General features: G+C 39.2%; 1 protein-coding gene across 3 annotated transcripts in view; it reads left to right on the plus strand.

The window, feature by feature from the left end:
* The window catches only part of tafa3a (TAFA chemokine like family member 3a), a 129,516-nt gene that overhangs the window by 86,977 nt on the left and 18,236 nt on the right, over nt 1-24,303 (plus strand). The window contains exons 4-6 of one of the 3 annotated variants that reach the window (XM_047346300.1): nt 21,849-21,998; nt 22,751-22,875; nt 23,099-23,499. In XM_047346300.1, coding sequence (XP_047202256.1) covers nt 21,849-21,998; nt 22,751-22,875; nt 23,099-23,224 — 401 coding nt within the window. In that variant the 3' untranslated portion in view covers nt 23,225-23,499. Of the gene's footprint in view, nt 1-21,848; nt 21,999-22,750; nt 22,876-23,098; nt 23,500-24,303 lie in introns of those variants that run through there. The other 2 variants (XM_047346299.1, XM_047346301.1) reach the window with 2 other exon arrangements.

Genomic DNA, 24,303 nt, shown 5'->3' on the forward strand with positions numbered 1-24,303 from the left:
TTAACCACCCGCTGATGAAGCATTTTCTGCGGGGTGTACGTAGACACAGACCCATGTCACGCCCTCTAGTCCCTCAGTGGGATTTAGCGCTGGTCCTGCGCGCACTGATTAAAGCCCCATTTGAGCCCTTAGATCAGGCTCCACTTAAAATTCTGTCTTTTAAAACAGCCTTGCTGTTAGCTCTGACATCTGCGAAGAGAATGAGCGATTTATCTGCGCTCTCTGTCGCTCCTTCATGTCTCAGAATACAAGCCAACGGCAGCTCAGCTGTGCTGCGTCCTAACCCTGCTTTTACACCTAAAAGCATCACGAGTTCGTTCAGATCGAGAGTGATAACTCTGGATGGCTTTTATCCTCCTCCTCATAACTCCGAAGAGGAGGCCACCTCTCATCTCCTCTGTCCCGTGCGCGAGCTTTCATGTTACGTGGCACGCACGGCTGCACTGCGCCGCTCCCGGCGTCTGTTCGTGAATTACAGAGAAAACTCTGCAGGACGTCCTCTATCTGTCCAGCGCCTCTCACACTGGCTGTGTGAGGCTATTTCACAGGCTTACACTTCCTCTGGATTGGACCCTCCAGAGAATCTCAGGGCTCATTCAATCAGGGGGATTTCATCCTCCAAAGCTCTGCATGGAGGAATGACAGTGGAGGACATCTGCACAGCAGCCTCATGGTCATCTCCATGCTCATTTATTCGTTTTTACCTGCAAGATGTGTCAGTTTTCTCCATGACTCATTATATTCTCAGGGTTTTGACAGAATGATTATTATTTCGTTACTGAGTCACCCTTCCTGCATGCAGACGCAGGGTGCCATAATATTATTATCAGCCACGGTTCGTGACTTATGATGTTATTGTCACTGCGGCTGTATTCATTAAGCCTCCGTGTGATCAGAGGTTATTCTCCTCTGTTGTGTTGTCTGTGGCACACTAGGTTGTTATGCTGCATCATTACGCATGATCCAGCTGCTGATCTGTCTCCATGTCCCTCCTGGAGGTTTTTTGACCTTCTCTGCTCATCATTACACTGTTACAGTTCGTAACCTTCGGTTTTCCTATTCACAGCTGCAGGTCTGTTATCTCAGCCTTTTCACTGACCAGAGATATTCTTCTCTGTTCATTGTGATGCGCAAGATGCTTGGAGCGCGTACTTACGCATTCAGAAGGCTGAGTTTGGTGTCATTATGCGAGCAGATGTTTCAGTTGTGGTCTGGATGGACCCAGTGAGGCATAGACTACATCCTGCTTCGCCTTTAACCACCTAGCGATAGCCTTAAAGGGCGAAGCCTATACGAAATAGAACGTTGGTTACGTACTGTAACCCCAGATTCTATGAGCATAGGCGCAGCCCTTTAAGCTCTGGGCCTCACTGGTTCCTGAATAGCTGAAGAAAAAAGCTATTTGGGAGCCGTTTGTCCGGTCTCACCGTAATTTATATATACCGGGGTGGGGCCCACACAGCAGGTGGGCGTGGACTAAAGTTTTCAGTGCTGCGCGCGAAGGGATAAACCCACTAGCGATAGCCTTAAAGGGCTGCGCCTATACTCATAGAATCTGGGGTTACAGTACGCAACCAACGTTCTTAAAAATTTGTGTTTTGTTGTGCGGATCTTTTATTCTGGCTCTTAATGCTAAACTGGTTGGCCACCTTTGACCTATAGAATGCATATGTGGTGCAAACCCCCACCAATTAGATTGAATTTGATCATATTCCCAAGCTATAGTTGTGCCTTAAAAAATTTAAATCAGTGAAATAGTTATGACTCGAGTAGTCATGAGCCACACCTACTCTAGCACTGGGACACAAATATTTTAATGACATGGTGGATTGAAATACTGTATATGAACCAACATGAATAATTCCAACAAATTGGCTTTCTCTTATAAACGTCCGCTGTTTTTGGTCAGATGTTTAAGCTGGTATAAAGGGCTAGTGTTTTTGTAACTGCCTCATGAGTTTGTCAGATATAAAAAAAAAAATATTTATTTGCAGTTACCCATCCAGTGATGACTAGTTGTGACTTGCCAAAAATATTGTCTCCATCTTCCCTAAACTATGCGTCAAAATCCAGGACCACAGTGAAGGATATGTAAGTAAAAATCAGAGGAGTCATTTTTGGATTATGTTTTTCAATCAACCAGTGACTTTAGTGCAGTGTTTTTATCTTTTTGGCATACAACACACTTAAAGTGTAATAAACAATATTGGACTTTTTCTTTATTTTTATTTTACTGATGTTGAATTTATCACTTGTGCCAGGGAACACTTCTATGATCCAGATTTAAAGGAGAACATGGATTACAACACAGTCTCCAACCCTGACTGAGATATTTCAACAATATCCACTGTTCATTGAGATGCCATGTCTGGTAAGTCAATTCTTGATGTGATGCCAAATTTGTTCTAAAACATTTGTCAGTCCAGCGCCATTTGAAGCAATAATGTGGCTTGCAAGTAGTTATACCTTATTGATCACTTCAGTTTAAAAGAGGAATTTAGATTGAAATGAAGCCCATTAAAAAATTAATCTCTCTCTCTTCATATTGTAGTTTGATGCAGACTTTGGAAAACTCTTTGAAGGAAAGGCTGACAATTGTCTTCGCAAATGGGAGACGAACATCATCCCCAAGCTAATGAAGATCGCCTCCAGCGAGATGTCTGAGGATCTGTCAACATTTCCTTCTCTGGAAACACCAATGATGGTATGTCCAGTTATACTCAGAGATATATTTTAAACATGCATTTGAAGTTTTTAAAAGTCAGTTAAAGTTAGTTAATTTACTGTGAAAATGCTCCCTTTTGTATTATAAAGGCATCTACTTTTTCATCTAATATTTCTATGTAGATATGATCTGCTTCAAAGCACTTCAGGGACTTACACATCTTCTTCCACCAACTGCATCGGGACAAGGGAGAGGTTGGAGTCGCTGCAGTGTGAAATCAGCCATTTTCTTCCTTGTGGACTTCGCACCTGTATGTTTTTTGTTTATTATTGTTATTTTTGAATATTTGTAAAGCTCTTTTCAATTTTATGGTAATGTTTTCTTGTTGTGTGTTACAGCCTGGAATAGATGTGGGCAATATATATTGCCGACGACAGTATCGTAAACGTTGCTTTTGACGATGTGCAGTTTTATGTTATCGAGTATTCATACGGTCTCGAAAAGACAACAAATGGAGGGTGCATACACGGTAAAGGAGAGGTGCATGAAAATTATCATTCAAAGAACGCGTGCCTCAGAAGCCAATCAGCGGACAGGGTTCAGTCTTGTGACTCGAGTCAGCGCCAACTAGGCCAATTAGCAAACAGAATTCAGTCTCGTGACTCACAGTAACCAAAAGAGAACAATCTTCTCACATGGAGGAAATATGCAGCAATATTCTGTCTCAGCAGATGAATTAATTGCAAGACGTGGGTCCACGTCCCTAGCCTGGAAATGGTTCGGTTTTGATAAGACTGACGTCGGTCAAAATAGTGTTATATGCAAGATATGCCGAAAATCAGTCACTGTGAAGAGCAGTTCAACAACAAATCTGTTCCACCACTTGCGCACAAACCATACAAAAGAGTAGGAGGACTACGTAAAACTTTGCAACTCTATGAGCACTACTACGGCCAAAGAAAAGACAAGTAATCCAGCACAACACAGTCAGCAAACCCTCGCCGAGTCATTCAGCAAACACGTACCATACGAGAAAGCAAATAAACGTTGGCAAGACATAATGAATGCCATTACTAATTTCATAGCCAAGGAAATGATGGCGATTCAACTGGTGGAGAGGGAAGGCTTCAGAGAACTTGTTCGTGTCCTTGATCCCAGATACAAAGTGCCAAGTCGGAAATATTTTGGCCAAACTGCTCTACCAAACTTATACAAATCAACTCGCAAAACACTTACAGAGAAACTGCAAAATGTGTCGCACTTTTCTACAACCACCGATTTGTGGTCGAGCAGGACCTCCGAGCCCTATCTGTCTTTGACTGTACACTTTATTGATGAATCCTGGTTACTGAAGAGCTTCTGCTTGCAGACGTCCTACTTTCCGCAGGACCACACAGGTGACACCATTGCACTTGGTTTGAAAGATACCCTCGCTGCATGGTAACTGAAGGAAGAACGCATGGCATGCATGACAACCGACAGTGGTGCAAACGTTCTCAGTGCAATCCGGATCAACAGCTGGACCAGGCTGCCATGCTTTGGGCACCGGCTTCATATTGCAATCGGTAAGTTACCTTCATAGTTCTTTTTGAACAACAAACACACCATTTCTATCATTCATATGATATATATGTATATACAGGGGTTGGACAATGAAAATTAAACACCTGTTGCTGCACGTTTTGCTGGTGCATCTGTGACCAAGTCAGCAAGTCTTTGTGATGTATCAAGAGCCACGGTATCCAGGGTAATGTCAGCATACCACCAAGAAGGACGAACCACATCCAACAGGATTAACTGTGGACGCAAGAGGAAGCTGTCTGAAAGGGATGTTCGGGTAACCCGGATTGTATCCAAAAAACACAAAACCACGGCTGCCCAAATCACGGCAGAATTAAATGTGCACCTCAACTCTCCTGTTTCCACCAGAATTGTCTTTTGGGAGCTCCACAGGGTCAATATACACGGCCGGGCTGCTATAGCCAAACCTTTGGTCACTCATGCCAATGCCAAACGTCGGTTTCAATGGTGCAAGGAGCGCAAATCTTGGGCTGTGGACAATGTGAAACATGTATTGTTCTCTGATGAGTCCACCTTTACTGTTTTCCCCACATCTGGTAGAGTTACGGTGTGGAGAAGCCCCAAAGAAGCGTACCACCCAGACTGTTGCATACACAGAGTGAAGCATGGGGGTGGATCAGTGATGGTTTGGGCTGCCATATCCTGGCATTCCCTTAGCCCAATACTTGTGCTAGATGGGCACGTCACTGCCAAGGACTACCGAACCATTCTTGAGGACCATGTGCATCCAATGGTTCAAACATTGTATCCTGAATGTGGTGCCGTGTATCAGGATGACATTGCACCAATACACACAGCAAGACTGGTGAAAGATTGGTTTGATGAACATGAAAGTGAAGTTCAACATCTCCCATGGCCTGCACAGTCACCAGATCTAAATATTATTGAGCCACTTTGGGGTGTTTTGGAGGAGCGAGTCAGGAAACGTTTTCCTCCACCAGTATCACGTAGTGACCTGGCCACTATCCTGCAAGAAGAATGGCTTAAAATCCCTCTGACCACTGTCCATGACTTATATATGTCATTCCCAATACAAATTGACGCTGTATTGGCTGCAAAAGGAGGCCCTACACCATACTAATAAATTGTGGTCTAAAACCAGGTGTTTAAATTTAATTGTCCAACCCCTGTATGTGTTTGCATATATATATATATATATATATATATATATATATATATATATACACACATATATTCACATATATATATATATATACACATATATTCACATATATATATACATATATACACACATATATTCACATATATATATATATACATATATACACACATATATTCACATATATATATATATGTATATATATATATGTAGGAGTGGCTGTTGTTAGCCTATGGAGCGTGTTTTATATGCATTTTGTTTTTTCCAGAGAGGAGCATGCGTGATCCAAGAGTGGACCGTGCCATTGGAGTTTGTAAGAAGGTGGTAGCAGCTTTCTCCAACAGCTGGAAAATGAAGAAATCACTGAATCACCCACAAGATGGGGCTCCAGACAGCACATGATTGAGCGATTTGTTGAACAAGAGAAGGCCATACGTCATGTGCTGGGTGCAGACAAAAAGCGCCGTCATCTCAATCCAACCTGGCAGGATCTTGAGGTGCTGGAATCAGTAAGCAAAGCCCTTGGTCCTCTGTTAGAGTTTACCGATGCACTTTCAGGTGAGAAAGTTGTCACGGTGTCCTGCCTCAAACCTGTCCTGTCATTGTTCAACACCGAGGTCCTGGCAGTTAAGCCTGAGGACACAGACCTGACCAAAACAATCAAAGAAACCATTCTGGGATCCCTGGACACAAAATACAAAGATGACATTGACCTCTTAAGTTTGGCATCTACACTCGACCCCCGCTACAAAAACCGTTACAATGATGATGACCAGGTTGAAGCAGTTTAATCAAAAATAACCACTGAGCTGCTAGCCATGGAAACAGAGGAAGACCACGTTTCCCCAGGCCCCTCAACCTCAACAGCTCAGGACACCACAGCAGAGGATGTAGCAAGGGGTGATGACACCAGGGAGCCACCCAAAAAGGACAAAAAATTGTTTGGATGTTACTTAAAAAAACAACACATAAGAGAAGGGGAGTCACTAGCCACTGCCATTGAAAATGAGCTCAAGAGCTACCTCATGATTCCTGAGGTGGACAGTGATGTCAATCCTCTTGAGTGGTGGGAATCACAAGAGGTGAATTTCCCCGGGTTGGCGAAACTGGCCAGAAAATATCTGTGCATACCCGCCTCAAGTAACCCGTCAGAGAGGGCTTTCAGCACAGGTGGAAATGTTGTAACCTGCCACAGGGATTCACTCAAGCCTGATGCCGTGGCTTTCTCCAGAATTCTAGCCAAATTTGTGTGCCATTGACAATACATGGTACTGTTTATTTGATTTAAAGTATTTAATTTGCTTTATATTTTGATGTCATCTTAATTTAATGATATTTGTTTATATTTATTTATTTATGTTTGTACAAAAGCTTAAGATAATATTGAGAAAACCTTATTTGGTATATTCCCCTGTGATTTAAGTACAGCCGGGACATAACTTGAAGTTAGTCATTGTCAAATATGGCCATTGTTGGGCAATGTTTTGCAGAATGCCATAATATGTTTGTGTGCATGTTTTGCAGAAGATGTATGAAGCACTTGAAAAATAAACAAGAGCTATTGTTCTGAAACACCGTGTTTATCCATAGATGTCCTGGTAGGCAAGTAGGGTGTGATAGTAATTATTGTTAAAAAAAAGAAAGAAAGAAAAAGGATATCGTCAGATTATCGTTATCGGAAAATGTAAAATAAATTATCGAGATATTTCTTTGGTCCATATTGCCCACCCCTAGTCTGGAACAAGCATCTCATATTTGTTTGACAATCCTGATTCATCTGTGAGGACCCAACAACCTTACATTCTGTGCTTGGGACCTCCAAGTGGAGGAACACATCAGTATGTCATTGTGGCAAAAACTGACAAGATTGCCATTCCACTTGGAGACGAAGGCCTGACCTGCTCTCTTGACAAGCTGTTCAAGATGTATTGGGTGTGCAACCTTGCCTACCCCGTCCAACTGCTTTCTGTCTCATCTCCAAGCTCAATGCAATGTCATAGGTAAACCATGTATGTATGTCCAAAGGTCACGCATTTAATTGCAGAAGCTTATCCGACATCTCAGTCTTTCATGCCTTTTCAAATTATTTGTAGCCAAAAATGCAAGAACGTTGAAGGAATTTGTTTCATGATGTTGACACTCTTTATAAGATGAGCAAATATTTATCTGATAAAATGTCTCCTGTGAAACCAAAAGAAGTATTCCTGGGACATAAGACAGACACTACCAGAAAGAATTGTCAAATGACACAAGTGTTGATTTCAGACACATTTTAGACAAGAGTCAAATACAGAGCATGTACAGCTGGAAACTTGGCAATTCACTTGGTAAAGAAACCTTAGTTTCAAATGGTAGGTTCTTTAGAACACAGCCAGTTGCTCATTAAAAAGCTGTAATCAGAGAATGAAGATATTGGCATATTAAGCACTATCCATGTTGCAAATGCCATTAGAGTGTTTGGTCAGACCTACAAAACTGGGACTGTTGTCCCTCTTAACTATGATTTAAGAGGTAAATAGTTAACATCCTTCTAAATCGTGAGAGGATGGTGTTGATATTTGTCAGATGAATATTTTGATGACCATTACTATGTTTATGTGGTGTCTAGGACTGATGTCTATGAAGTTGTTGGCATGAATGACCTTGCTGATGTCAGACCATTAAGCCTGTTGTCATGTTTCCAGGGAAACAGATTATACTTGAATTCCAGGTACAAAATTGTTTAAGAGGTTCTAAACAGCAGCTTTGAAAAGCTTTTACTGTGACGTAACAATACTTGATAGAAATTTGATTGTTTGCCCATTTAACTGGGTTTTGTAGTTCATGCTTAAAATGTTTTTTGTGACCTGCAATAGATCAGTCAGTTTTATTTGGGGGGAAAAAAGTGAAAAAGATTTTGCACTAAGAGCAAAAAAAGTTTAGACTCTAAAAACAGTTTAAATGTGTATTAATTTTTGAAGGTTAAACAAATTGACAATATGCACTTAACATGTTATGTGATGTTTTTTGTCAATTATATTGGTAAAAATTTACAATAAATGTTTATTTTTCTACAAGAATTCCACTTATTTTAATTATACAATTTACCACATTATTGTGTTGTGTTTTGACTCAATTTGTGTTGATATTAACACATCTGTTTTAAGACATTAAACTCTTTAATCATTGGTTGAGTAATATGAGCAATTATATGATCTGTGACTTATTTAGGTGCATAAAGAATAACTGTGTCATCCTTGGCCATCTGCCATCAAGGCCATATTGTTAAATGCAGCAATAATGCATGCCCCATTCTGAGGTTCTCCGATGTCCATAAAGAAACTCATGGTGAGATCAATGAAAACAATTCATTTGATGGTTAGCTGTATGACCATGGACTTTTATCCTTAATTAGTAAGTTTAGATGACCAAGCAGACATTTGAAGGTTTTTGATTTTGGGATAACTGATCATTCCATGATTCTGGGAACTCGATAATGTTATATGTGTAACATGTAGTTTTTTATGCGTCATATGTGTAAACAGGCGTTGGTGATCATGTTAGGAAAGAGTTTCAGGGCCCACTGTTGGAAATGGAGGGAGTATGAGCTGTTCTTGAATATCATTCAAATGATCATTTTCTTTATCTGTTAGGTTGAAAAATGTTTGGACACCTTAGAGAAAAAATGTAAATACAATTCCATAAATACAAAACAAACTAAATAGGAAATATTTGAACTATTGTGACATCACACAACTACCATGACTGACAGAAAAAAACTGATTGAACTGCCCATATCTTTTTAAACATACTTGGTATTTATAGCCTAAATGCACGGTTCCACTCACTGACATATGAGTGGAATCAGACATCAAAGCGTGGGCAGCTGCTCGTATGAAAAGAAATGCCTACCTAGTCACATATGAAAAGGAACATGGATGGATGGATGGATGGACGAATGGCTAGATGGATGGATGGATGGAAAGCAAAGTGAAGTTTTAGAACTTATTTCAGTTGTGTTGCATGTTTTTAATGGTCTAAGGAAATTCATTCCAAAGTTCACTTTTTTTTCTGAGGTTTGTTGTATTTCTCTATAGTGAAGGCATTCCAACTGCTTCTCACATGTCTTTCTTAATTGGTCTTTTACTGTTTGAAGTCAGAAAAGTTTAACATCCTTTCTTGGTAAAAATACCACTTACTTATACAAATTGGCTGTCTTAAAACTATGCAGTTTGTAATTAGCAAATTCTAATATATATTTATGATTGCTCATCTGTAGTCAGGCAGTCTTGCGTAAAGAGACAAAGAGGAACTCTTCAACCATTCAGCTTTATTCCTCTTGGGCATTCCTCTTTTCTTTTAAAGTAATGCTATGCTACAGCTTGGTGGTTATACACTTGAGGGTGGATACTGAATGAATAAAGTGAAATATAAGCTTCTGTAATGCAGTCTATCAATTGCTTGGCCCCATCTTCCGGCTGCACTCAATGATTTTTCGCCTTCTGCCTCACATCTCCTCAGGAATGAAGTGCGGTGCTGAGTGTCCACGTCGGATCATAAAAACAGCAACCAAGGCTGAGCATCAAGTTTATGTGAACAGACTGGAGCATAAAATGTAATGGGTGGGACCATTTAAGTTCTCCTGAAATGGCTTTTTTTAAAAGGTTTGGCAACATATTTTTCAGCAAGATGGTCTATTAAAAAAAGGAACGTTTATATTGAGCTGTCAGTGGGTGTACAGGTCAGATGCTCCTTTAATAGTGTCCTCGGGCAGCCCAGTATTCAACTGGGGAACAGTGCCACTGGCTGTCTCCCGACTAACTAGAAAATACTGTTTTCCCTACCAGCGTTTGATTTAGAGAATATAGTTAAATATATGTCTCAACTAGCCACATTGTTAATGTAATTACATGATGGACTGATTTGAAAGAGAATAATCTTTGACTCTCAGCTATGAATAATTCAAAGCAAGCGATTTTTCTTATTTTTAGATTCTGCTCTACTTTCACCACAGTGTGTCCTCCCACATCTAATGAAGATAGATCTGTCAGATTTTAGTGGTTTTGTCATTCCTCCAGAAACGTACAGTTTAACTGGGGACCCGCTTCCTCTTTTACTTGATCCCGCCTCATGTGTTTCATGACGCTGGTCCTGTCACTCCACACTGAAAGACATCAGCAGATCCAGTTCAAGATGAAAAACATAGGAATCTAGTTAGAGAGCAGAGATGGCAGCCGTTTAGAGCAGATTTGACATCTGCTTGACAGATAACCAGCATGTGTGCATGTCAGATGAGAGACCAGAGAGAGGAGAAGAGGATCTCAGGCATCTCTTTTGTCTGCCTCTCTGGAGCTCACCACAGATGAAGTGATGGTGTAACCAGATACTTATTTCAAAATGTATTCCACTTTAGTTACAAGGACATACTTTTACAGAATTTTCTATGGTATCACATGAGTTCATTGATGCTGGTGGTATAGAATTAATTCAATTCAGTTCAAAAATACTTATTAATCCCAAAGGCCAATTAAATGTTGTTGTAGCTCATTATGAGGGTTTCTTCAAAGAGCTGTTGTAGATGCTGATGGCTGTGGTCAGGAAGGATCTCCTGTAGCGCTCCGTCTTCCAGCAGATCTGAAGAAGCCTCTGACTGAAGACACTCTGTTGTTGTAGGACAGTATCATGAAGAGGATGCTCAGGGATCTCCATAATGTTCTTCATTTTATGAAGAATCCTTCTTTCCACAATGATCTCCAGAGGTTCCAGAGGAGTCCCCAGAACAGAACCAGCCTTCTTTATCAGCTTGTTGAGTTTTTTTAAGTCCCTGGCTCTGATGCTGCTTCCCCAGCAGATGATGGTAGAAGAGATCACACTTTCCACAACAGACTTATAGAAGATATGCAGCATCTTGCTGCAAACACCAAACGACCTAAGCTTCCTCAAGAAGTACAGTCTGCTCTGTCCCTTCTTGTAGATGGCTTCACAGTTGCATCTCCACTCTAGTCTGTTGTCCAGGTGAACACCAAGGTATTTATACTCCTCCACCACCTCCACCTTTTCACCCATGATGGAAATAGTTTTTGACTTATTCCTGTTTCTCTTAAAATCTACAATCATCTCCTTTGTTTTAGTCACGTTCAAGATGAGATGATTGTTTCCACACCATGACACATAGTGGTCCACCACCTTCCTGTACTCAGCTTCTTGTCCATCTCTGATCCACCCCACAACTGCAGAATCATCCGAGTATTTCTGCAGATGACAGGAGATTGTTGAGGCCTCCACCTGAGTCTTCTAGAGTTTCTGATGAAGCAAATCAGGTTGGATTGTGTCAAATGCATTGGAGAAATCAAAGAACATGATCTTCACAGTGCTTTGAGGATGTATGATGGCATCTTCAACTCCAACTCCACAGCGATAAGCAAACTGAAGGGAGTCCTGATAGTTTATTGTTTGCTTACTCAGGTGGGCCAACAGGAGTCTCTCTATGACCTTCATGAGGTGGGATGTCAGTCCTCAACAGTCATTGAGGACTGATGGGTGAGTTTTCTTTGGTACCGGAACAAGACAGGAGGTCTTCCACAACACCGGAACCTTCTTCTGGGCCAGGCTAAGAGATGCTGGAGATAGGCACCGGCTTCCCCTCAACCCACTATGGAAGAAGCAGTAGAAAATGACTGACTGATGATGTTTTAGCTGAATTATTTCTTTATGTGTCTTAAAATTGTATGCACCAGAAACTGGATCTAAAATCAAACATTTCATGACAAAACTGTAAGAATATGATTCAGGAATGTATGCAGCTGCCCATTATGCTTAGACCACTACAGGGTTATAATTTTTAGGAGCTCAAATATTTCTAATATTGAACATGTGAAAATACTGTACATGTTGTGGTAAAAGAATACTGACATGAAAATGGCTGTTGCAGTATTTATTCTGTTATAGTAAATACTCTGTTCCTTGATGTAAATTTACCACAATAAACATATGGTCGGCTGTTTCACACATTGCAATGGAACAAAATCACATGAGTTGAGAAGAACCTTACAGATGATACTTTGTCTGAACATTCCTAATTCCATTTCTGTGACTTTCAGAAGAATGAATACAGTCAAGCAACATTTTATTTGCAGGGGGGCTTTGAGTCAGTCTACACACCTTTTTACTTTGCCTCTTTTGCTGCTGCTTCACTCCCTAGATTTAATAACTTAGGTAGCATTTCACATTGAAGGCTGTATGATTCCTTGAGGGACTCCAATTGATCAGTCAGTGGTGGGCTCGTACATTGTGGCAGCCAGATGAATGGCACTGACAAAGACCTCAACTAAATCACTAAAGCATAGACTCCGAATCATTTGGTGTCTTCTTCTACAGGGCTGCTCCTTGCTGAAGGAAAGATTAAATAATATAAGAAAACAAGAGTAAAGAGTGTTACATTAGCTGTACTCACCATTTATTTTCATAATGTTGAAAACCGTTTTTAAAATGTCAAGTTCTGCATCTTGGATTATTTTGTTATGCTTTTGTTTTCTACATCTACTGAACTATATTTCTCTAAAAAAGAATCTTCATTGTTCACCAGAGTGAAAGCTATTCTCAAATCATTATTTCATCTTAAAGTTGGATTTCCTAAAATATTTTATATAATTGACCACTTGATTTCAATAATTACAGTAAATACATTTGCAAATTAAAGTAAATGGTTAATAGGCTGTAACTATTTTGGCCAAGGGAAGTTAATAGTTGGGTTATAGTTCTGATATCTTTTATGGTACGTGTCAATGTATCTCTATTAAAGCTATTTCAGAGTCACCCACTGTGTCCTTGGATGCTCTTCCTGTCTGTGCCTGGTCTTAAGAATCTAAGAAGAGAGAATATTGTATCAACCTTCATAAATCATGATCTACTGTGCAAGAACAACAGCCTGGATAATACAAGGAATTCACTGTGAACTTTACTCCTGATTCCTATTCTCTTAGATGTCGGTGGATTTCATAGAGCGTGCTGGGCCTGATTGTCAGCTCAGCGGGTTTACAGCTGCGAAGTAATGAGTCCGTCTTTTCAGAATATGATAATTTAATTAAGCACTAGTTTTTGTGAGAGAAAAAGATAGCTTTGTGTTTTTCATCAGGCAAGGGCAGTTAGTTTCATAAGCCAGTACCTAACCATGTCTTGGTAGTCTTTCTCTCCACATTAGCAGATTTTCTTTAATGTGGCCATTTCAGATATTTTACTCAGATCTACTTATAATGCAGCTCCTTTTAAATTAGTGTTTTTCGGCTTTGTGAAGCTTGCTGCAGTCCTATAGAGGCTCCCTTTTACCTTTAATAGATGCTGTTAAAAATTGTGTTCAGCATTTAGAGCGTTATCAGCATCTGGATCAAGCAAGATGATTTAAATCATAACTAATTCATGCAATGTCTTTATTGTGCAGCCTTTAACCTCTGTTTTTATTGCTGCTGCTGTTTTTGCGGTCAGGCCCTGTGGCCAGGACGTGACTTTGTTTTCAGTGTTTTGATCTCCTCTGCCTTTGTCGACAGATAAGGGTGGTCTGGCAGCACGCTGACTGGGGGAGGGGGGCACTGAATCGGAAAAGACACACTTTCTATTTTGCCGTTTCTCTGTTCTGAAATCCCACTGAAACTGCATTTGTTACATTATGTCTTGGTGGATACAACATTTTGTTTTCTGTCAGGTGTATACATGAGCTCATGTCAACAAAACTGGCAAGAAATAAAATTTGATTTGACTTTAATTTAGTTTAATATTTTTGTGCTTGTGATTCAGCTTTCTACATGTTAAAACTACTGATAAGCTCTTTTTGTTGTCTTCAGTGGCAATTAAGAAAGCAACTTATGGACTGTTTGTACATGCAGGGAGTAATTGGCATGGCATGGCTAGTTGTGTTGTATAGCATCATTCATACACATGGTAATCCAAAGTGCTTTCTAGGAAGGGATAAAACAGTGGTATAGAAAATTACATTAAAAACAAGATTAACAGTAAAAGAATAATAGTAGAATTTAAGCATAACATTAAGAATTACTTTAAGGGGCACAGCGGTGGAGCGAGCGGTTCATGTATGGGGGTGCTTCAGCCCTCAACATGGCTATCACCTGGTTTGAGTCCCGGCCGTGGTGACCTGTGCTGCATGTCCATCGCCCCATTTCCTGTCTGCTTACTATTAAACGAAAAATGACAGGATAAAGGTCACTAGTGCTGCAAGGCAAAAAAAAAAAAAGTAGAAAAGTAATAGCTCAGACATCCTAACAATTAACTGTTAAAGTCAGTAATGTTATCAGTAATGTTTTCAGTGCTGATTCAAAGAAGCAAAGGTTTGCTTATTCCAGGTTTTCAGGAAATTGGTTGAAGAACCAAGGAGCATAAAACCTAAATGCTGCCTGACTGACATACATTAGGCCCAATTTACTGCTTTATAGACCACTAACATGATTTAAACCTATACAGTCATATTCTACAAATTAGAGTATGTGTCCCAATGAGGATCGTTTGTCAGAATAAAAGTACCTTTTAAAAATAACTACTTTTATGCAGTTATTAAACATGCTTTTTAAGACACATTTCTGTTTTAAAATGTAGCTTTATTGGTCTGATGTAATATTCTAATCTTATATGTCATGTTTTCATTTTCTGTAAGCAGAAACCATCAGAATTAACAAAATAACAGCTTAAAAACGTCAGTCTGTGTGTATTTAATCTACATAATGTGTTATATAGTGAAATGACCTTTGGAAAAAAATAAACTTTTTAATAATATCCTAATTTATTGAATATTATATTGAGTGTATATACTTTTACAGAGAAGCCAATGCACTGATTTGAGGACAGGTGTGATGAGATCCATTTTTCTCAATATTCTGGCAGATGACCTGTAGCTACATGATTGATTTCTTTACAGAAACCCTTACTGAAAATAAAAACACATCCTGTATCTGTGTGTTTTGGTTTGTTAAGAAGCCTTTATTTTTCTTTTAGATGGTATCCCACAGATTTAGAAATAGAGTTTATGCGGATGTTAAAATGTTGGTTTCTGAGTCTATAACGATGCTTCAATGGGTCTAGATGAATACTGATTGGTAACATTGCATTTTATGGTCCAAAAACAATGACTTCTGTATTTTCCACATTAAGCTGAAAAAACCTCTGACTCATCCCGTCTTTGATACACAGGCCCTGTCAATCTGTGACTGACAGGGCCTGTGGTCACAAGGCAACCCTGACATATAAGTATTGTGTCTAATCAGCATACATATAGTAAAATACTTTGTTGTACACAATAATCTGAGTTAGTTGGCGCATATAGATATTGAATAAATGTGACCAGAGAATGGAGCATTGATGATTTGATGTTTAAGTTTCATTTTTAATTGACAAATGACACAAAGTAACCCTCTTCCAAACGTGTAGTTGCATTTGAATTATAGAAAACATTGCAGTTTGAAGAGCAAATGCATGTTAATTGCCACAATGCCATTCATAATACAGTTAAATCTTATTCATTTTTAAGTTTTAATTTCTTTAAATGCTTTACAAACTTATGTGTATGCATCTGGTACTGCCAACCCACAAGAATAGAAATGCACCAATTTTCCCAAGAGAGAGATGTTTTCTAGAACTTTCGCTTTTTTATTTTTGCTTCTGTTCATTAAATACATTCTAATTGAAGTTTCCTACTTTTTTGGCTCAACAAACTATTGTAATGCATGTTTTTCTGAGTTTAGAAAAAATCTGGTTTGAGATATATTGCTTTTCCATGAATAATTTTATAATACTTCTATTTTTCTTGTGTTCAAAACTACTTCCTCCTTAAAAAACGCTCCAGCACACTTTGTTTGAGGATGTAGACTTTTCTTTGTTCTTTGGCTGGTTTTATAGTTTAAGAACTAATACCTTATAGTGCAGATCCCACGTTTAATGTTATTGTACTCCCAATGTAATTGTAAATTATGTGCTTGCTTTAAGTTTTGTAATCCAAAGGCTATTGTGCTTTTAACCTGCAGCATCAGAAAGAATAACAGCTCCATTAAATCAAACATATCATTTTAAAATAGGTTCTTTGTTCAATATTATGTTCTTGAGTCTTGTGTTTTAGCCATTTTCAAAAACCTTAGCTTTTTTTGATAGAAGTTTACAACAATTGCTGCACAAAGAAAATTACACCATTCAAGGGCCTGATAGATACGTTTACCTCAATGCCAAACTAGTCTGGTTGAGAAAAAGATTTTCTTTATTTCTTAAACGTAATAGTCCTTCAGGGGCACAATGACAAACGAAACAACTTGAGCATTAGCCTTGGCACACAATGTATTTTTGATTTTGCCTCATTGCAGCCTGCAAAGTCTCTCTGTCAGCATTAAAACAAACACCATGTTTCTGTTTTTCATGTCTCCCCTGTTGTGCTTCTATTAGTGTATTCTGTGCTTGGCTGGCCAGGTGATACTGATGCGTCCAGTCATGTAGCTGACAGCTGGAACACTGTGTTGTTCTCCAGTCTTCCCTATCTGTCTGTTAGATCAATTGTTTGATTGCTGTAGAAGCTGAGAGCCTTTGGGTTTCTTCTAATCCAAATGATCAATTCTGTGATCTGGACTATGGGAGGACACTTATCATTGTGACTACCTGCATGTTACAAATCAGAAGTAAATTTACAGTTCTTCGCCATAATATTTAACATCCAGCACATCTTCATAAGGGCTTTCTGAGCAGAGACTTTGGAGAAGTAGGACAAATTATTATACAGTATGTGTCCCGTGTATTTAATAATATGCTGACGTTAGGTTGGCTTAATGTCTTCTGACTTTGAATCTACATTCAGACTATTTAGAATGAATATTATAATGTGTTTGTATGATTTAGAAGCTCGGCCGTATTTTTAAAAGTACCATATATTTTCCCAGACCTCGTATTTATTTGCCCAGTTTCTGCTACCATTTTTGCTTTCATCAGACCTGACACAACATTTGTCACGGCATTTGAAATATTAGCTGAGGCTTGAAACTAAATTTCTGGCGGTATCTTTGAGCATTGCATGATCTAACCCAGCACTGGTTGTCTCACATCATCTACTGTGGCAGTTATCTTGCCTGTTTTCCAATTTTAAATAACAGTTTTCTCTGCAGAGGGATGGACTCCAGATTGTTCTGAGATTGCTTTATTCCCCCTTCCAGGTAAACTGGTAGTAATAGTTGCTTTTCAAAGATCATTGCTGGTGTTTTCCTTCTTTGGTTTTGATTAATAGTGCTTGGCTGTTTCTTCAGGCTACACCTAATTTTCCACACATGACTTCAGCCTGTTGGCTTATTTTGTGTTAGATGACTAATGTGATAATCAGATGTGTAGTAGTTTATTTGAAGTTGAGTAAAATGTTAATGGTCTTATATGGATCAGGTGATTTTATTTTATCCTGATTCAAAAACATAGTATGTAAAGGTTGACTGCAAAACAGATTTTAATGTTAAAAAGCATTTTCCTATTCTAGTCAATAAAATGGTCTCATATTTGTATATGCAGCATTTTAAAGGATTTTAAAGCAATATTGTCAATTCCCCTGCATGGTAGCAGGAGTACTAAAACTGTGGGTTTTCTAGTGTTAAGAGTGCTGGTTGCACACTTGTATTTATCAATTAACAATCAGTAAATATGATTTGGGTGTTGAGTGCTTGCTTCAGAGCAATATTGACTGGCTGAAGGGTTGGGCGTTCTGCCAATTCTCATTAGTGTTCTCTGTCCTTTCACCTTTCTTTGTCTCTCATCTCTCCCTCCTGCTGATGTGGGCGCCTGGTGATTCAACCTTATGGCAGTCCTAAGTGCTTTAATAGAAATGTATTGATCATAGAGCTTATGGTATTTCTGCTGCTACCTGGATTTTCATAAAAAGGAGAGGACAATAGGCAGTCTTCAGTCTGCATGTGTGTAATTGGATTTCCATTTACTCAAGTCCAATCCAGAGTTATCTTTGAAGGAAAATGTGAAAAACAAATACAAGTCATAAACTTTGCTCTTAAGTGGTTTGATGCATATGTATGGGATCCATTGGGGTTCTGGAAATAGGTCTCAAGGAACACAAAAATAACAACTAAAGTGGAAATAAGCAAATATTCCTCAAATAGGAAATGCTGGTAAGACATTTTATCGTGTCCAAGTTGAAAAGTGAAGCTGCTGGTGAACTTGTTTAACGTTGTTTCCTCTGACACAGACTTTGGGGCTGACCACCAGCCTAGCCCTCTGACCTCTCACTCTCTCCACACTGCATGGTGTTTTTGAGTCCTCTCTCAGATTCAGTGACCTTGGCTGACACTCATAGTTTTAATCAGCAGCTTAGACTCTAGTAAGTTACAGTAATAGCCATTGAGAAATAATTATGTGGTCTGATAACAGAAAAGTAGAAGGTTTTTGAGGATGTGTGTGCCATTACACCAGTTGTGAAAGTAACACACCATTCACAAAAAACAAAACATGGTAGTGAAAGTATGATGGTACCGGGCTGCTTTGCTGCTTGAATACATGGAGTACTTGCTGTGATTTATGGAACCATAGACTCTATTCTCTACCTGAAGAAGAATTTCTGGCCTTCAATAATTACAGTTAATTCATGATTTGAGAAGGATGGAGGGTGTCGGGGTTCTATTTAACATTGGGCCAGGTTGGCTTGGATAGCTTTTTTCTCTTTATACATTAAATCGTCCTTCTTCAACAGCCTAAACCTTCGTCTAACAAAAATCTTTGAAGCTTCATCTAAAACACCTAAAACAAACTGTTCACAGCTCTATATGCTCCATATTGCTTCTCACTTTTCAGTTTACTAAGTGTGCAGAGTTGTTATCTTAAAACAACATTGTGTAAATCTGACTGAAAGAAAAATTTGCACTTATTGCCCCTCTAGTAATTGCCTATTGTCCTTGTGCAGTTGTCACTTAAGCAAAGTTTGAATATTCTATTTAAACTATACCAACTTTTAAAAGTAACTTTGATGGAGGGGCATGCTGGTGGCTTAAAGATAATCACATCAAGAGCACAGAGCCCGACCTGTTTTTGCATCAGTAAGTTTGTGTTCAATGAAAAGCACTCAATTGGTAATTGTTGTCTTGCCTTCAGTGGGAATGTGAATAGCACTTTATTGATTGAGAGCAAAATGTTTTTAATGTTGTAGATGAGATTTCTGGATTGCCAGCTAATGGGAAGATGGAAGCCCTGTGCAATCTGTTTTAAAGTCAAGTTCCAAATTGAAAATCTTTACAGACATAATTAAGGCTTATCTGAAAGGAATGTCAAAACTCTAGCTTTTTTATTTCTTTCACCTCGGCATTGTCATGATCATCATGATCATAACTGTCATTGTTTGGTGTAAATAATATATAATAGAGTTACGCAATTCTATTTAACTTTGCCCAATGGTTTTAAAAGCCATTGATGTTGTGAGGTTCATATAAATTATAAAAAGGTATTTTTTATGGGCACATCTCCATTGAGAACTTATTTTTATGTCCTTTGATTAGAGTGCAGAATAAGTGGATTTCGCAAGTTGGTCAAGGATATATGAGCAAGTGGAGCTGTACTGGGGCCCAAAGCAGGGTCTCTCCACAAGGGGTGTGTCCTGGATTTCTGATACCTGTTATGGTTAGATGTAAAAAACAAGACTTCCCCTAAATAACTTGAATGTCCTAACAAGAACAATGAGATATGGGAGCACTGCATCTGATCTGTTTTAACAAACAAGAATCATAATGATGATCATATTTTTTCAGCAACTTTACACTTTATTTGCATAGCTTTTGTCTTTTTCAGCATAAGACATGATTAATTTGTAACACTTAGAGACTTATAATTTGTGTGAGTGGCAAATTTTGGGCTAAACGACTTAGACGGAGCCTTGATGAGTGACATACCAACACATAAACTAAGAGAAATCTTTAGCACATGATCAAAGTGTAATTTACAGTGATAAATTTAAAGGAGGAATATAGACAAAATACTCCTCAAGACACATAAGAAAGTGTTTAATGTATTAGTTAATTGATAAAACAATTTGGTTTGAAATTTACAGGGTTAGGCTATTCCCATGACAAATCACCTACTCTTCTGCGCAATCAAGGGAGCCATATGAGAGTTTCAACTTGTCTTGTTAAAGATGTTTACCTATTACAGACTTAGTGCTGATACCCAAAGGGGGAAAAAAATGGTTTATTTAAATGTTTCTTTCTCATTTTGGAGTATTATTTTCAACAATCCAAGCGTTGAAAAAAAACAAACAAAGGGAGCCATTTTAAACAGATAATTTCTTACTAACCATATACACGGCCTTACAAAAGTATACATATCTCTTAAACCTTTTCACATTTTGTCACATCACAACCACAAATCTTATTGTGTTTTGAAAGGATGTGAAAAATTAAAAATCCAAAAACGCAAAATAATCAATTAGAAAAAGGGATTTGTGATTTTAATTTTTTTTGTACAAATAAAAATCTGAATGTCATGCATTTGGTTTTTAGCCCCTTACCCAATACCTTGAAATGAAATAAATCTGCACGTTTTCTTCAAAGGCACCTAAGTAGTCGAATCCACTAATTTATTTTTATGATGAATACAGTTGTTCTGGACGGCGTCAGACGTTTAACACAGAACCTTGCTAAAGAAATGTCTTTCTGAAGACCAAGGAAGACAGTAGCAGGGTTAAAAAAACAACATCGCAAGCTTTGAACACCTCACAGAGAACTGGTCAATCCATTATCCTAAACTCGAAAGAGTAAAGCACAATTTAAAACCTACCAAGACATGGCCCTCCACCTAAATTGTGACAGGCCTGGCAAGGACAGCATTAATCAGAGAATCTCTAAGAAACTCTAAAAGAGATGCAGTCATCCACACGGCTCATCCGGGAAAATCTGTTTACAGGACAAATATTAATTGTGCACTTTACAAATATTGCCTTTATGGAAAAGTTGCAAGAGTAAAGTCATTTAAAAGGTCATTAGACATGTCATTTGCAGTTTGCCACAAGCCATTTAGTGGACATAGCAAACATGTGGACTAAAGTGCTCCAGTCAGAAGAATCTGAACTCAAACTTTTGGCAAACATGCAACACACTGATTCTATTTTGTAAATAAAATGTTGAAGTTGTGGAGACTCTAAAATCTTGTAGCAGTAAGTGAAGCGAAAGTTGAGTCTACAAGGTTTTGATTCCCGGGGTTGAATACAAATGCATTACACTTTTTAGATGTTCAATTATACCAAATGTTGAATTGCCTGTATTATTTGAATTTCACCTTAAAATTAGGCACTTTATTTTCTTGCTCTGATACATAAAATCCATTTAAAATACATTGGTTTATGGTTGCAATATGACAACATTTGACAAAATGTATATTTTACAGGGCACTGTACTAGCATTTGTAGTTGGTATGCATTAATGTGCTGGGAAACATGTTGCAAAACGCTGTCACAGGAATTCTAACCACTACTTGTATTTGTGCTTCCAGTACACGTGAAAGCAGGAACCTGTGAGGTAATTGCTGCACACCGATGCTGCAACAAGAACAAGATCGAAGAGAGATCCCAGACTGTCAAATGCTCCTGCTTCCCTGGACAGGTGGCTGGAACAACAAGAGCAGCTCCATCTTGTGTAGACGGTATGCCAGACTTCTCATTACAATTCTAGTAATGATTCCAGAATGGCATGAGATTAGAAATGTGTGACACAGTGCAAAGCTGTCTTACCTGTCAGTGTGGCTCAGGCAAGCATTTTGCTGATCATTTCTGCATTAGATGTTTATTGTGTAGAAGACAAAGAGACTTTTATGCCCCATGTGTTGTTTGAGACTTCACAGTTTTCTAAATCAAATCACCAACGAGTTCATTCACTAACCCTTTTGGCTGCTGTTAAAGTTACAGCAGACATGTCCACCAGAGCAGACAAATGGCAAAGTCATTTAATATCATGTCAGCGGTGTCCTCAGTTACAGGTGAATCGATCCCCATCTTCTCCTTTTATTGTAACAGCCCTGACTGGGCTCGAGTTTGACAATTCTCTTCTCATTTTAGAAATGTCACGGGAAAGTGTTTTTCCCCTGTAGGCTTCTTCAAAGCAACATAAGACACTGACTGCATGTTCCTCTCTCCTACAGTGCACACAACCACCGTTCTCACACCTACTCACAACACTCACTAACCTGACATTCACACGTCTGGAATTCAGACCTGAAAACACACTTGGAAAGGACAAACGAATCTCCATGGATGCCTGATATCAGAATTCAATCACTGAAATTTACTCAGAGCTAAATTAGCTTGATGTTGCTCAAAATAGACCACAACTGTGCTTTGCTTAACATGGGCCTAATTGCCTTTAAACTATTTTCTTAATCTTTTGTTTTCATCACAGCATCAATAGTTGCACAGAAGTGGTGGTGCCAGATGCACCCTTGCATGGATGGAGAAGAGTGTAAAGTGCTACCAGATCTTAAAGGATGGAGCTGCAGTACAGGAAATAAAGTTAAGACCACAAAGGTGGGTTGTTTTTTTTTTTTTTATTATGTTCACATTTTAAGGAAACAGTATTATTTAGATACCTTGCACAATCTACAAAGATTTGCAGTGTTCTCCAGGTGTTTAGAAACCAGCAAAATCTCCCCAATTTAATGGCCTTGTCATATCCACAGTGGTTTGAGTACAGGCTGTGTGCAGGCTGCATGCAGGCTTTGTTTTTGTGTGCTGTGTTCTCTCTATGCAGGGCGTGACTGGCAGGTGCTGCTGCACAGGTGTTGCTCATCTGAGAGCAATCAGCTGGGCTACTTATGGAGTGGAAACCCAGAAGGAGGCATCAGCTCGTTTTCTCACTTGGCGTTGTAACAGCTAGACCTCTGCTTCTCTGCAGTCCTGCTTCCAAGCAGTTTCTCGGATCTCCTTGTTTTTCTCCCCCTGCCTTGCAGATCACCCTTCGCTAAAGGAAGTCATAGAACCTTTCTGGTCTCCGTTTTCACTTGTGTCATGTTCAGAGGTGTTTGGGAACTCCAGCCTCAACACCTCAGCCCCAAGCCCCCTCTCTGCTTCCAACTCCAAGCCCAGCTTCTCAGGAGCCACCTGAGAATAACCCATAAACCAGCCTGTCCACCCTCCAATATTAAAACTCTCCAACCATAGTGGAGTTTCCTGGAAGAGGAGAAACTAAACACTTCATCCATTGAAAACTGTTCACAGCCTGTCAGCCTCAAGCCACCATGGACAAGGACTTATGTCTTGCCAAGAACCCCACCCCTGTAAGTCAGCATCTAAAGAACACATTCACATGTTTACCAGCTTCTGTCTTTCTCCTTCAGAGAGACCCCTTGTACGTCCGCCAGCTCCAGTCCTGGTTCCAGTCCAACCTTTATCCGTATTTCTAAATAAACTGTTAAAACACTGTCTTTGTCCTCGTGGTTGTATATCTCAGTCTAAGAAAACTCCATTGGGGCCGACAATGGCCGCCTCAGAGCTTCGCTCTCTCTTTCTTTGTGTGTTTATATGTTTTTCGAGCCACTATTCTGCGCATATCAGCGATTCTCTGCTTTACCGAGACATGGCTGAACGAAAACATCCCGGACTTCGCATTGCTGTTGCCGGATTTCCAGCTGTTCAGAGCGGATTGCATTGGGAAAGCTATCGGGGAAGAAGCGAGGAGGCGGAATCTGCTTTTATATAAATGAAGGTTGGTGCAGAGACATAAAAGTGCTGGGGAAAACATGTAGTCCTGATCTGGAGTCATTTTCCATAATCTTTAAACCGTTTTATTCACTGAGAGAGTTTTCCTCGTTTATAATAATTGGCTCATATTTTCCACCGCATGGCTGCACTTCTGCCGCAGAAAAACATCTTGCTGAGCTGATTACAGACCTGGAGAAAAAATACACGGACTCTTTCATCATAATACTGGGAGAATTTAACAGAGCAAACCACTCC

This window comes from Girardinichthys multiradiatus, chromosome 20 (assembly GCF_021462225.1).
Source record: "Girardinichthys multiradiatus isolate DD_20200921_A chromosome 20, DD_fGirMul_XY1, whole genome shotgun sequence".
Lineage (NCBI taxonomy): Eukaryota > Metazoa > Chordata > Actinopteri > Cyprinodontiformes > Goodeidae > Girardinichthys > Girardinichthys multiradiatus.